The sequence below is a fragment of the Rana temporaria genome, chromosome 6 (assembly GCF_905171775.1).
Source record: "Rana temporaria chromosome 6, aRanTem1.1, whole genome shotgun sequence".
Lineage (NCBI taxonomy): Eukaryota > Metazoa > Chordata > Amphibia > Anura > Ranidae > Rana > Rana temporaria.
In genome coordinates, this window is record NC_053494.1 from 20,032,361 (window position 1) to 20,046,510 (window position 14,150).

Genomic DNA, 14,150 nt, shown 5'->3' on the forward strand with positions numbered 1-14,150 from the left:
CGCTCCCTCTTCCCACATCAAGACAAGGATGGCAAAAAGAAAAATGTAATATTTACTATATCCAGAAACCTAAAAATTGAAATTCTTTATTTTTTAAGGTATACTTTAATCACCCCAGATGTACTGCATGTTGATATGAGAGCTGCAAAAAAATCAAGCATTTGTCAACATGAAGTTAATGTCCTGCTACCAACCATTTAAAATCTGCTGTATAGTTCAGCCCGAAGGCCAAGTTCATAAGCTGTTCATAATTGCAGTTTTATGACTGCAATTTTGTCAGATGAGAGGTAATCCTCAATGAAAATGTGTGAATTGGATGATCAGAGTGTTTTGCATTGACTTTCTTGCTGTGATGATGCAGGAGTCATAGGCTTAGTGAGGAATTTTCATTTTTAAATGAAAAAAATTTGATCTTCGCTTAGATGGCTGGAAATGAGGTGGAGAGCTTTGGGACCCCCTGTGTGTTCTAGCTCTGTTTTTATTTAAAGGTATGACACACGTGGTCGCTTCCTACACCTGGTCCCCCAAATTTTCTCCCACAGCTGAAACAATTTCTGCATTATAAATGACGTCGTAGAACCAGCTGGTTTGATATTTCCTGCTATGTAATTGTAAAGTTTTCTTTGTTCTGTGATCCTGCTATGCAAATGTACAGTTTCCTTTTTGTCCAAGGTTCCTTCCTTTTTTCTCCTCTCCAGGAACCACTTCATCATCTTCAGCGGGGGCATGCCTCGAGCCAGCTACGGGGACCGTCACTGTGTCACCATCATGCAAGGGAAAAACCTGGTCACCTTAGACTTCACCTCTCGAGTCATTGACTTTTTCACCGTGTGCCCGCTTCAGAGTGAAGATGGTATGAACTGAATTTGCCACGAATGAGGCGTAACCACCGGGTTATTGAAGTCGCATGAGTCAAACATAAATTCTCATTGGCTGTTGTGGCTTAGAGCAGGGATCCTCAAACTACGGCCCTCCAGCTGTTGTACAACTACACATCCCATGAGGCATTGTAACCAGGGCTGTGGAGTCGGAGTCGAGGAGTCGGAGTCGGGGGGAAATTTTGGGTACCTGGAGTCGGAGTCGGCAAACAATGCACCGACTCCGACTCCTACTAAATTTAGATTGGAATAAAAAAAAAAAAAAAGCAAGTTTAAATGTCCCAATTCACAAAAAGTTATAATTAATGACTTCTCTACTGTAAGAATAAAGACCAATGCATGCAGTGCCTCACGTAACCGCAAAACTAACACGTTAAGTGACCGTGAAGAAGCATGCTTTTCATGTGCTTCACTATATGGCACGCAACGCACAATTAGGAGCTGCAATACTTATACTTTCCATAGTGTTGTGTTCTGCTTTTACAGGGAACGCATGTTAGAGAACCAGTAAGTGTCCAAATAAAAAAATTCCAACAGGAGTTTTATAAAGCACTAAAAGAAGTTGAAAAGTATGATCGCTCATCAAAACTTACTGTTGAAGAAGCCATCCTTGTTTATCCAGAGATCGTTAGTGATGTGGCCAGAATAGTTACTGCAATGCCACCCACCCAAGTCAGTGTCGAAAGATTATTTTCAGCCCTAAAAATAATAAAGTCTGACTTAAGAGCCTCTATGAAAGAGGATCTGGCAAAGGCAATTCTCTTCCTTAGAACTCTACATTGAATTGATTTGCATTTGGTAAGCCTAGAACTACATTTCAAGATTAATATAAACCATTTCTAGGTTTTGCAGATTTTGTTTTTGGTTCATTATAGATGAGCTTTGTTTTTGTTCTAAAACAACCAAATAATGTGGTTTGTATTTTTGAACTGGTAAAGATCCTGATGTTTATGCCTGCTGCTACTATCCAGTCACTTGATTGTTTTCATTGTGTTTGTCTTTTGCTTAAACTGTGCAATACAATAGACTGTTGGCTTCCCAGCCAGTAGTCCTGTGGTAGGTTGCGTTTCTTTCACTCAAGGAATGTATAAAATACATTTGCATATACATTTGCATATTAATACAGAGGAGTCGGAAGTACATAAAACTGAGGAGTCGGAACATTTATCTACCGACTCCACAGCCCTGATTGTAACACACTGACATTCACAGACATGACTAGGCATGATGGGAATTGTAGTTCCTGAACACCTGGAGGGCCATATTTTGAAGACCCATGGCTTAGAGCGAAGTGCTACTCTTGCTATAGAGTAGTCAGCCCATGACCTCCAACTTTTAAGGCCTCATGCACACTGGCCATTTTTTTTCTTTTTTTTTTTTAGTTTTTACAGCAGCTGTTTTTGGCTGTAAATGTGTTTTTCTACAGTCATTAAAGAGAAAGTAAACCTGCTCTTAAAAAAAAACAAGGCATAATGAGCTAGTATGCATAGCATAGCTCATTATGAATTACTTGCTTGAGACCGAATCCCCCGCAGAGGTCCTCGGACACCATCTCCGTCGCCGCCATGATACCCGGAGTGACTTCCGGGTATCACTGCTCCGGCCCCGTGACTGGCCAGAGCAGCGATGACATCACTCCCGCGCATGCGCCGTAGACATCAGTGCTGTCTTTCTTGGAAATATCTCCTTAACCGTGTAGGTTAAGGAGATATTTATTGGACCTACAGATAAGCCTTAATCTAGGCTTACCTGTAGGTCAAAGTGGTCTGTAAATTAAAAAAGAAAATCTAAAAAAAAAAAAAGGTTAGTAAATGCTATTGAAAAAAGCTGAATAACTCACTGCAAAGCTACTTTTAACGTCCAGTGTGCATGACGCCTTTAAGGACAAAAAAAAAACATTGACATCAGTGTAAACACTACAATTCTAACCCTTTCTTGGCATAAAGTAAAGGGAAATATTTCCAACAGGGACCTTATGCAAAACCAAAACATTCTTGCCTGGAGTTGGGTTTGAAGGTGCCCATAAATTCTTGGTGACCCCTTTTTGTTTTTTTCTTAGACGACCATAAACGTTTGTTAGATCTGTTCAGTGAGAGCAGAAAAATACATGCTGCTCTGCCAGAAATCCAGTGAGCTTGTACCTTCCTGTGCCCTCTGCCGCTGCTGAACTGAAATCCCCATCAGTGTCATCATCCCTGCCCAGTTTACCTTTGAGAATTGCAGAGCACTTTCCCCCTATGTTATGAAGATGGGGAGAAAGGGAGGTGTTCTGTAGTCCTGTCCTAGGGTGACAACTCTATAGAAAACAGAGTATGGTGAGTGAGCGTTATCAGCCTAGGACAGGAAGTATGGTACCAGCAGGATCACCAGATGCAAGTAAAGGGGGGGGGGGGGGAATGAATGCAGCCACCACTTCTAAGGACTGGTAATCTGCAACGCATATTACATTTTTCTTCGATTTTTAAGATTGAGTTGGCCTTTTTAATCTTTAAAACCTTTTTAATCTTTAAAAACTTTTTGTTTGTTTCAGATCTGGACAATCCCACAGCTCTGGTAGTCTTGGTGGAGGAAGAATTGGTTGTTATTGACCTTGAGAGCCCTGGTTGGCCGACCATCCCTGCACCGTATCTTGCCCCGCTCCATTCATCTGCCATTACCTGCTCCTACCACATCTCCAACGTCACCCTGAAGCTATGGGAGCGGATCATTATTGCCGGCGAGCAACAGAACCCACAGCTGTCTTCTGCGGTGAGATTGCAAGCAGGGTAGATCACTAGTATTGTACTGGATGCAGAAAATGCTTATATATATATATATATATATATATATATATATACATTTTTTTTTTTTTTTTTATGCACAGTGAGAGTAGAATTGCCTGTGTGATAAGTTATGATAGTTATAACTGAAGCCACCTTCCTGGTATCTGTAACTGCTAGCCAGTTGTATGGCCAAAAACAATGTTCTGATTTAAAACTAATGGAGAACTCTAACCAAACAGAGCCCATTTCTGTCCTTGTGGTGTTCATTACCGTACATTGTTTTTAAGGCAGCCCATTCAAAATTAATGGGCTACCGATGCAACCTAGCATACTTAAAAAGGCACGTGAATCCCGGCCTGTTTTGTTTTTGTTTTGTAAAAAAAGACTTCTTCTCCTTGCCATGCATTGTAGTACACTACAGTGCAGGTGTGTTGCCTTAGTGCAGGGATATGCAATTAGCGGACCTCCAGATGTTGCAAAACTACAATTCCCATCATGCCTCTGGGTGTCATGCTTGTGGCTGTCAGAGTCTTGCTATGCCTCATGGGACTTGTAGTTCTGCAACAGCTGGAGGTCCGCTAATTGCTTAAACTTGCCTTAGTGTGTTTGGGTGCTTCAAATTCAAAATAAAGTGCACTACCTTGCATTACGGTAACGCACGTGTTACTGGAACATGGAAGTGAAAATAAGCTCTTGGTAGCTCTTCACCTCATTGCCCCCTTAGGCAACATTGACTACAGTGTTTGTTTGCTACCATTATTGCAGTGTATAATCCCATTAGTAGAATTGTAACTTGCTATTTAGCTTTTTTAGGCACAAACATTTTAACATTTGTAACATACTTTTTGTCTCTAGAAATGGCCAATAGATGGTGGAAAAAGTTTGGCTGAGGAGCCATCACAGAGAGGCCTCTTGCTGACAGGGTAAGTTTTTATCATTGTATGGTTACTTGTATGTGCTGTTGCTGAGCCAACATTTTAAAGGGTTAGTTCACTTTCTAAAGGAAAAATGTAAAGGTGAACCAACACCCTCTCCATATCCTTGTACACTGCATTTGTTAAACACATCAGAATTTTTTTTTTTTTAATTCAGCTATACCCCCCCACTGACACCACCAACTGTGGAAGGGAGTTCTACATCCTTACTGCTCTAACAGAAGCCTAATTTTATGGGTTTCATCACATACATAAAATCAACAAAACCTGTACTTCAGGGCAGATCGGGTTGATAACGAAAACATGCCTCAGTTTAACCCGAGACACACTGTAATTTGATAGTGTACCAAAGCTACAGTATATAAGACCTATTCAGGATGAAGTATTGAAACAAGTCTTGTGTAGTAATGCTATATATATAAGCATTACTACATAAGACTAAATAAATGAGCATTACTACATAAGATTTTGTTTTTTGACCCCCTATTCTTCCAAAAAAATTTTTATACATACATACATTTTTTTTTGGAAGCATAGGGGGTCAAAAACAAAATATCCAGGGGAATCCTTCAGAATCAAGAACTTTGTGGTCCTAAGACCCTTTTCACACTGGAGGTGTTTTTCAGGCGGTTTAACGCTAAAAATAGCACCTGAAAAAAACCTCATCTGCAATCCGTCTTAAAGCTCGAGTGGTTTCCCCCATGGGGCGCTGCGCTGGCAGGGCGTCCAAAAAAAGTCCTGCAAGCAGCTTCTTTGCAGCGCTTTAGGAGCGGTGTATACACGGCTTCTAAAGCGCCCCTGCCCATTGAAATCAATGGGAATCGCTGCCAAACCACCGCTAGCTCTTAACACTTTTTCGGCCGCTAGCGGGGGTTAAAAGTGCCCCGCTAGTGGCTGGAAAGTGCCACAAAAACTACGATAAAGCGCTGATAAAAAATAGCCGTGTTTACCGCCGACGCCCGGATGCTTTCAGTGTGAAAGCACTCTTAAGGGCGGAGGGGGTAGGAAGTGGAATCTCAATGTCGTTGAAGATTAAACTGTCTCTTGTCCAACTTCATTGTGTGGCAGCGTGTGTTCTTCTTTAGAGACCTTAGGTTAAATAGTTTCCTTCCAGTGCTTCCCCCCCTTTTCCAGATCCTTTCCATCCTCTATTCCCCCAGAGGTTCGCCTTCTAAGTGTGTAACTTGTGTGTATATTTTTAGACCCCTGAGTGCATTTCTTTACATTTTTCATCTGCCCTATAGCTGCCTAGTTAAGTTGCATTTACAGGTCTTGTTCCTCCTCCAGCCTTTAACTGGACAATGCAGGGAGAAGAAGACGACTGATGAATTCATCTCACTTGGCTATTTTCTTCTATCGATTTGTTCCTTCTTAGCACTGCAGTGCAACTTGCTGGCTCCATGTGCTGCTCTGTTCACATGTAATCTGAGCTCTGCTGTATAGGGGCTGCAAGAGGCCGATTCCAACTCCCTGCTTTTTATGATGGATTAATGAATAAAGAGCGGTTTTAATTTGTGTTAATTTTTCAAATGTATAACTGTGCAGAGATTACGTTTTTTAAAGTAGACCTGCCACCTATAAAAAACTGAAGAAGCTTATTGATTGGCTTACTTGTACATGCACAAATGTTGTTTTTGTTTGGAACCAGATGTACAGTACTGAAGCAAGCTGTTGCTTTTTAATAGCCGACAAGTTCTTCCTGCAGTTCACCGGAGTAGTAGGACATTCTGAGGCTTGTGGTTCCTTTTATTTTGAACCTCATCTGGGCATATTTATTGACCCAGATGAAGTCTCGGAATCTTGTGTTGCCCATGGCAGCCAATCCAATTTTTTTTTCCCCACCCTCACTCACTGGGAAAAGTAAAAGGAGACGACGTTCTGGGCGATTCATCTGAGATCCACATCAGAGTGATTGTTGTTTTTAATCGAAGGTCATCTTGCTGCATGTCTCTCCAGCTGCAGAGAATGACTGAGTCTTGTGTGGGCTCAGTGAGTCTCCCTGTTTTTAATTTGGCAACTGGGCCAGTGAAAACAGAACAGTGAGAAATGAGAAAATATGGAAAATGCGATTTTTGGATTCAGGCAAACCCCAGGAGTTCGGGAGTGGAGGGCTGGGAGGCGCAGTGGTGTCAGTAGGCTCCAGATGTGTGGAGGAGGAGAGGCCTGTGATCTGGACACTCTCGTATAACAAGAGACAGCGTGTGTGTGTGTGTGTGTGTGTGAAAACTACTGTGTGTTTTGTTGTGATTTCTCCCAATTTATTTCTACACACATTTTTACAGTTTGTAGCATGGAACTCCTAATGCCCAGTACACACGATCCTATTATCGGACGAATGATCGTCCGTTTTTTTTTTTTGTATACTAATTTCATGTCGAACCTGATGAGTTTACGAAAGACACAAATTCTCATACGGCAGAATAAAAGATCGGAAGTGATGTCATGTGTTGTAATGCATTTGTATTGCATTTTCGAACGACGGCTGTACTGATTAAACGAAAATCGTACGATCTGGCATCGTACAAAAACTATTTCCGTGCATGTCCGATAGAATAAAATCGGATGAACAGTCCTGATCGGCTCTCGAAAGCTCTGTACTAACGATTCGATTATCGTACGATTGTTTCGAAAGCGGCATTTTACGTACGATTTTCGGATCGTGTGTACGGGGCTTAAAGCTGGCCAGTAGTAAAGTTTCATTCTAAATTATTTGTGGTAAAATCAAGAATCTGTATAATCTTAAATTAGAGCTATGAATGAAATGTTCAACTCTACACATGCAAATTTTCTTTCGTTGCCCATATATGGTAGTGGCATCTGTTATGTCTTATGGACAGTACAGTAAAACCTTGGTTTGAGAGCAACTTGGTTTGAGAGCGTTTTGCAAGGCAAGCAAATTTTAATAAAGTAGTGTATGTCACAACTGGGTATAAAAAAGTAGAGGAGCCTATAAGTGTAGCAATATGGGTACATTTAACGAAGGTACAACATTTGGAAACATATTGCTACACTTAGAGGTGCCTCTCTTCTCTTTTATACTCTGTATCTCCTGCTGGATTTTAATCCCCTTGTGGAGGCTTCCATCTGTGGATGGACATTTTTATGGTTACACAACCTGTCACATTGCTATATTTTTACATGGACTATAAACTGAAGGACCTATGAATAAATGGTTGTGGAACGAATCATTTGAGTTTCCATTATTTCTTATGGGGAAATTTTGCTTTGCTATACAAGTGCTTTAGATTACAAGCATGTCTCTGGAACAAATTATGCTCGCAATCCAAGGTTTTACTGTATTTTAGATTGCTAACTTCTGTTGTACTAGGATAAACATCTATCTTTTTGCCCTGAAATAAAATGAAGCTTTTTTTTTTTTTGTTTTCTTTTTACTTTTTCAACTTTACCAGCCACGAAGATGGCACTGTCCGGTTCTGGGATGCTTCTAGTGTTGCCTTGCGGCCTCTTTACAAACTGCCGACAGCCGGTATCTTTCAGACGGACTGTGACCACAACGAAAGCCTGAATCAAAGCTGTGAAGATGATTGGCCACCTTTCCGCAAGGTACGCAGTTTGCCAAAGTATGATTTTTGTGTTTTTGATGGCGAGAAACTGATGATATTTTAACTCTATGGGATATTTGTCACTCTTAAAGCAACTGAGTAATTTCAAAGAAATGTTTAACATTTGCCTGTCCTGATGCATGCCCAAGCTGCCAAACTTTGCCATCTTAAAAGATGGTCTTGGAGGACTCTCCAGCTTCTGGCACCCTTTTAGTAGTGCTGCACTCTGTGGTTTCTTTCACTGGTCCCTCCATCATTAAAGGTGTTGAAAACACTGTTTTCTTTATCGTTACATCACGGGACACAGAGCGGCATTCATTACTATATGGGTTATATGGAGTACCTTCAGGTGATAGACACTGGCAATCTCAAACAGGAAATGCCCCTCCCTATATAACCCCCTCCCATAGGAGGAGTACCTCAGTTTTTACGCCAGTGTCTTAGGTGTTAGTCATGGTTTAGCTTGCCTCCGCATCCTTGGGATTAGGTGACCTAACCGGTTCTGTCCAAAAAAGCCTCAGCGCTAAAGTGGTCAGTAACCGGACCCCAAACCCTTGGGGTATAGCCCATAATGCTTTTCTTTTTAGAGAGCTGGACCCTGGGCCCAGAACTTAGAAAACCTTTGGGTACCTAATGTTTTCTGTTGCCAGGGTGCTATATGGGCCCAGGACAGTGGATCCTTCATAGGAACCCAGGGCCTGAAGGTCTAGACATCCCCACGGAGATGGGGGAAGATTGGGCCTCTTGCTTGGCAAAGTCCTGCGGCATGGAGCAGGTAAGTGAGGGGAAAACTTGCGGAACTTGGTTCTTAGCAGGTTTTTTCTGGGGGGTCACAGGGGACATGCCTAAAGTTATGCACTGCATCTGGCAAACTAGTCACATATCATAAAGATAGGATGGCTCTATATGTATTATTCCCCATAAGATGTGACCTCCCTTGTAGTGTTGGAAAAGCATTGAGTGGGGCCTGTGTGATATAAAAGTATATGTGTGTGTCAGAGAGCTGTGCTTACCTGCAAGCCTCCAGGCGATGCTCCATTCAGTCTTCCTCCTCAGAGCCTGCAAAGCAGGCAAAACGCTGACCTCCTCGTGGTTCCAGGCTGCAGGCTGCAGTTTGCTGGAGCAGAGAGGTCCCTTCCTCCCAACCCCCCCCCCCCCCTGTCGGGAGGGGCATTTCCTGTTTGAGATTGCTGGGGGGGAAGGGCGGGTCAGTGGCTTAAGGAAGGGGCGGCCCTTCCTTGTTTGTTTGTTCCATACAGCAGCTCATTCAATACTTTGGAACTGGGGAGGAAAGACCAGAGCGGCAGCACGGGGCGCCGAGGACACACAGTGGCCAGAAAGAATATTGCAGTCTTCAGAAGACTGTTTTCAAGCCTAGGAATAGGCTGTTTCTTTTCCATCTCATAGTTTTTTCTTGCAATACTACTCAGGGGGACAGAATGTTTTTTCTTTCCTGGATTTGAAAAAAAAAAAAAAAAAAAAAAGAAAGTGTCATCTGGGGGAGAGGAAGCATTTTTTGTCCCCCAAACAGGTGTTTGGGCATTTAACTATTTATAGTCCCAGGTACCAATAAGCTAGCAGGTGTACCTCGGTATTGTACCATGGCATCCGGGTCAGAGGGTACAAGAGGTGGGGATTCCCCCAGAGAGTCTGAGGTCTCGGACAAAGCTATGCCGCTGCTTTCCCCACAGGGAGCCTTGGGGCCATCGGGATCTGGGGCTGGAGCTGACGCGGGTCAGTCCAACCCTAAGATGGTCACGGAGGAGGTATTACTCACCTCTTTAAAAGAGATGCAGAAAAGCATTGGAAAAATGATAGCCGCAGCTATGCGGGGCAGTAAGCGGAATAGATCTCCGTCGCCCGAGCGCGGACCCTCAGAAGAGGAGGTCCTTTCCTCAGGGGAATTGGACGACCTCTTGGACAAGGACCAAGTAGGTTCAGGGATCGAAGATCCGGATACAGAGGAGTCTGGGGCAGTCTCCCTGAGGGAGAGCTGGTGGATTCAAGGATTGTCGGACTTGGTCCATAAGGCATTCAACTTGCCAGTACCAGATCTCCAGGTATCGACGGTTTCAGCTTTGGCTCACTGAGGGCGCCTCAAAGCAATGCTGTGTTTCCGATCCATCCTCTATTAGAGGGAGTTTTGTTCCAAGATTGGAACAAGCCAGATAAGATCTTCTTACCACCTAAAAGATTCTCTGTCCTATATCCTATGGAAGATAAATTTTCCAAAAAATGGGCTACTCCTGCAGTGGACGCAGCCATCTCGTGTTAACAAATCGTTAACATGCCCTGTAGAAAACATACAGGTGTTCAAGGATCCAGTTGATAAGCGCTTGGAAGCACTACTTAAGAACTCCTTCACTACTGCAGGGGCAGTAGTACAGCCAGCTGTGGCTGCGATTGGGGTCGCTCAAGCATTATCGGATCAATTTAAGCAGATGCTTAAACTTATTCCTGCCCAGCAGGCAGAAGAATTTTCGGATGTCCCTAAGGCCATATGTTTTACGGTAGACGCAATCAGGGATTCTATCCAGCAAGCATCACGTTTATCGTTATCCCTTATCCATATGAGAAGACTCTTATGGTTAAAAAGCTGGGAGGCTGAGCCCCCATGCAAGAAGCTCCTGGTAGGGTTCCCCTTCCATGGAGGACGACTCTTCGGAGAAGACCTAGATAAATACATTCAGACCATTTCAAACGGCAAGAGTACTCTCTTGCCAACTAAGAAGAAGTATCAGGGGCCTGCGTTTAAACGACAGTATTCCCCTGGGCAGGGGCCCTCTAATGCCAAGCAGTATCGACGGCCTCCTGCAAAAGCAAACTTCGGCTTCAACAGCAAGTCACAAGGACAGGCTGCTAGAGGCAGAAAGCAGTGGTTTCGCAAACCAGCAAAACCAGCCCCCAAGCCAACCTTATGAAGGGGCGCCCCCACCCACGAAGGTGGGGGGAAGGCTGCGACTCTTTTCAGAGATTTGGGAAGCCAGCATTCCCGACGAGTGGGTACGGTCTTCCGTGGCCACAGGCTACAAATTAGATTTCCTAAGGTTTCCTCCTCCTCATTTCCAGGAGTCGAGGATTCCAAACGATCCGGAGAAGGGAGCCGCATTAAGATCGGCATTAGATCATCTACTTTCCCAGGAGGTAATAGTAGAGGTACCAGTCCTGGAACAGGGGCTGGGTTTCTACTCCAACCTATTCATCATCCCAAAGTCCAATGGAGATGTCAGGCCAATTTTGGACCTAAAGATGGTAAATGCATACCTAAAGGTCCGCTCATTTCGGATGGAATCCGTGCGGTCAGCAGCTGCCACACTCCAAAAGGACGACTTCATGGCGTCCATAGACATAAAGGATGCCTACCTTCATGTTCCAATTTATCAGCCACATCAAAGATACCTACGCTTTATGGTGGCTTCGCGTCATTTCCAATTCGTGGCGCTTCCCTTCGGGTTGGCTACGGCCCCCCGGGTGTTCACGAAGGTCCTAGCTCCAATCCTAGCCAAGCTAAGGATCCAAGGGGTCACGATCCTAGCATACCTGGACGACCTCCTAGTCATAGACCACTCGTCTCCCGGCTTGGAGCGAGCAGTGGCCCTCACGGTCCAATACCTCGAGAGGTTCGGCTGGGTCCTAAATCGAGAAAAGTCAGCTTTCCTGCCCACAAGGCAGTTGGAATATCTCGGCATGAGATTAGACACAGAACAACAAAGAGTGTTCCTACCTCTGAGGAAGGTCAAAGCCATCAAGGAATTAATCCTACTGGTTCTAAGCCCGTTGCCGCTCTCATCAAGAGTCCGACAAAGTCTGTGTTGGTGGTTAGACCCCCAGAATCTACTGAAGGGGAAGTCTTTCAGCCCAGTGGCTTGGAAGATAGTGACCACAGACGCCAGCCTGACAGGCTGGGGAGCAATTTTGGATGATTGCACTCGCCAAGGTACTTGGGCAAAGCCAGAGAAGCAGTTGCCCATCAACATCTTGGAGCTCAGAGCTGCTCGACTAGCCCTCAGGGCTTGGACGTCAAAATTGCAGGGGTTCCCGGTGAGAATTCAATCAGACAATGCCACGGCCGTGGCATACATAAATCACCAAGGGGGAACCAGGAGTCAAGCCGCTCAGAGAGAGGTGAGCTTGATTCTCCTATGGGCAGAGGCTCATGTGCCCTGCATATCGGCAATATTCATTCCAGGAGTGGACAACTTTCAGGCGGACTTCTTAAGCCGCCAGACTCTATGGCCGGGGGAATGGTCTCTGCATCCACAAGTCTTTCAAGCACTCTGCCAAAAATGGGGAGTGCCGGACGTGGATATCATGGCATCGAGACTCAACAAAAAGCTAGACAGGTTCATGTCCCGCTCAAGGGATCCGATGGCCTGCGGAACCGATGCGCTGGTTTGCCCTTGGCATCAGTTCAAACTTCTTTATGCGTTTCCCCCGATCCAGTTACTACCCCGCCTGCTGCGCAGGATCCGGGTGGAGCACATACCAGTTATCCTGGTAGCTCCAGCATGGCCCAGAAGGGCATGGTACTCACTAATCCTAAGGATGGTAGTGGGAGACCCTTGGACTCTGCCTCTAAGGCCAGACCTGCTATCGCAAGGTCCGATCCTCCACCCTGCCTTACGGCATCTAAAATTGACGGCCTGGAAGCTGAATCCTTGATTCTCAGGGGTAGAGGTCTGTCTCAGAAAGTAATCTCTACCCTAATCAGAGCCAGGAAACCGGTCTCTAGGGTGATTTATCACAGGGTCTGGAAGGCCTATGTAGGCTGGTGTGAGTCCAAGCTATGGCTTCCTCGCAAGTTCACCATCGATAGAGTTTTAAGTTTTCTCCAGCTAGGAGTGGATAAAGGATTGGCATTAAGCACAATCAAAGGACAGATTTCTGCCCTGTCAGTGTGGTTTCAGCGGCCGCTGGCCACCCACTCGCTGGTTAAGACCTTCCTTCAAGGGGTCTTACGTATTAAACCTCCAGTTAAATCCCCGCTTTGTCCGTGGGATTTAAATCTTGTTCTGTCAAGTTTACAGAAACAACCGTTTGAGACGTTGGCTGAAATTCCTTTGGTTTTACTGACAAGGAAGTTAGTATTTTTGGTTGCCATAGTTTCCGCAAGAAGAGTTTCGGAACTGGCGGCCTTATCCTGTAAGGAACCATATCTTATTTTTCATAAGGACAGGGTCGTTCTCCGCCCTCATCCTTCCTTCCTACCGAAGGTTATATCCAGTTTTCATTTGAACCAGGATTTGGTATTACCATCCTTCTTCCCTAAACCTACTTCCAGAAAGGAAGGGTTGCTGCATACCTTGGATATTGTCAGGGCCATGAAGGCCTATCTTAAAGCTACAAAGAAGATCCGGAAAACAGATGTGCTGTTCATTCTACCGGATGGGCCCAAGAAGGGGCAGGCAACTGCAAAGTCCACCATTTCTAGGTGGATTAAGCAATTAATCACTCAGGCCTACGGCTTGAAAGGGTTGCCTCCTCCAGTATCATTAAAGGCTCATTCTACTAGGGCCATGGGCGCCTCCTGGGCAGCACACCACCAGATCTCTATGGCTCAAGTTTGCAAGGCGGCAACCTGGTCTTCTGTCCACACATTTACAAAATTCTACAAGTTGGACGTAAGAAGGAATACTGATACTGCCTTCGGGCAGGCAGTGCTGCAGGCTGCAGTTTGAGACCCTCGGATTCCGGGGGCTCCTCTTTTTTTGAGTTAAATTTAAAATTTAAGATTATTTTTCTCAACTAAGTTGGATTTATTATGATTTGAGTATACCTCTAAATTAAATCCTTTTGTCTTGGAGATGTTCTCCCTCCCCTCATTGTAAGCATTGCTTTGGGACATCCCATATAGTAATGAATGCCGCTCTGTGTCCCGTGATGTAACGATAAAGAAAAAGATTTTTAATACAGCTTACCTGTAAAATCTTTTTCTTGGAGTACATCACGGGACACAGAGCTCCCACCCCTCTTTTGAGGACCATTTTGGGAGGCATACTGCTTGCTACAAAA

At 44.5% G+C, this 14,150-nt stretch overlaps 1 protein-coding gene across 3 annotated transcripts in view; it reads left to right on the forward strand.

The window, feature by feature from the left end:
* The window catches only part of LLGL1 (LLGL scribble cell polarity complex component 1), a 116,017-nt gene that overhangs the window by 77,237 nt on the left and 24,630 nt on the right, over window positions 1–14,150 (forward strand). For all 3 annotated transcript variants that reach the window (XM_040356411.1, XM_040356412.1, XM_040356413.1), the window contains exons 9-12: window positions 699–853; window positions 3,409–3,626; window positions 4,496–4,563; window positions 7,986–8,139. In XM_040356411.1, the coding sequence (XP_040212345.1) occupies window positions 699–853; window positions 3,409–3,626; window positions 4,496–4,563; window positions 7,986–8,139 (595 nt within the window). The remainder of the gene's footprint in view (window positions 1–698; window positions 854–3,408; window positions 3,627–4,495; window positions 4,564–7,985; window positions 8,140–14,150) is intronic.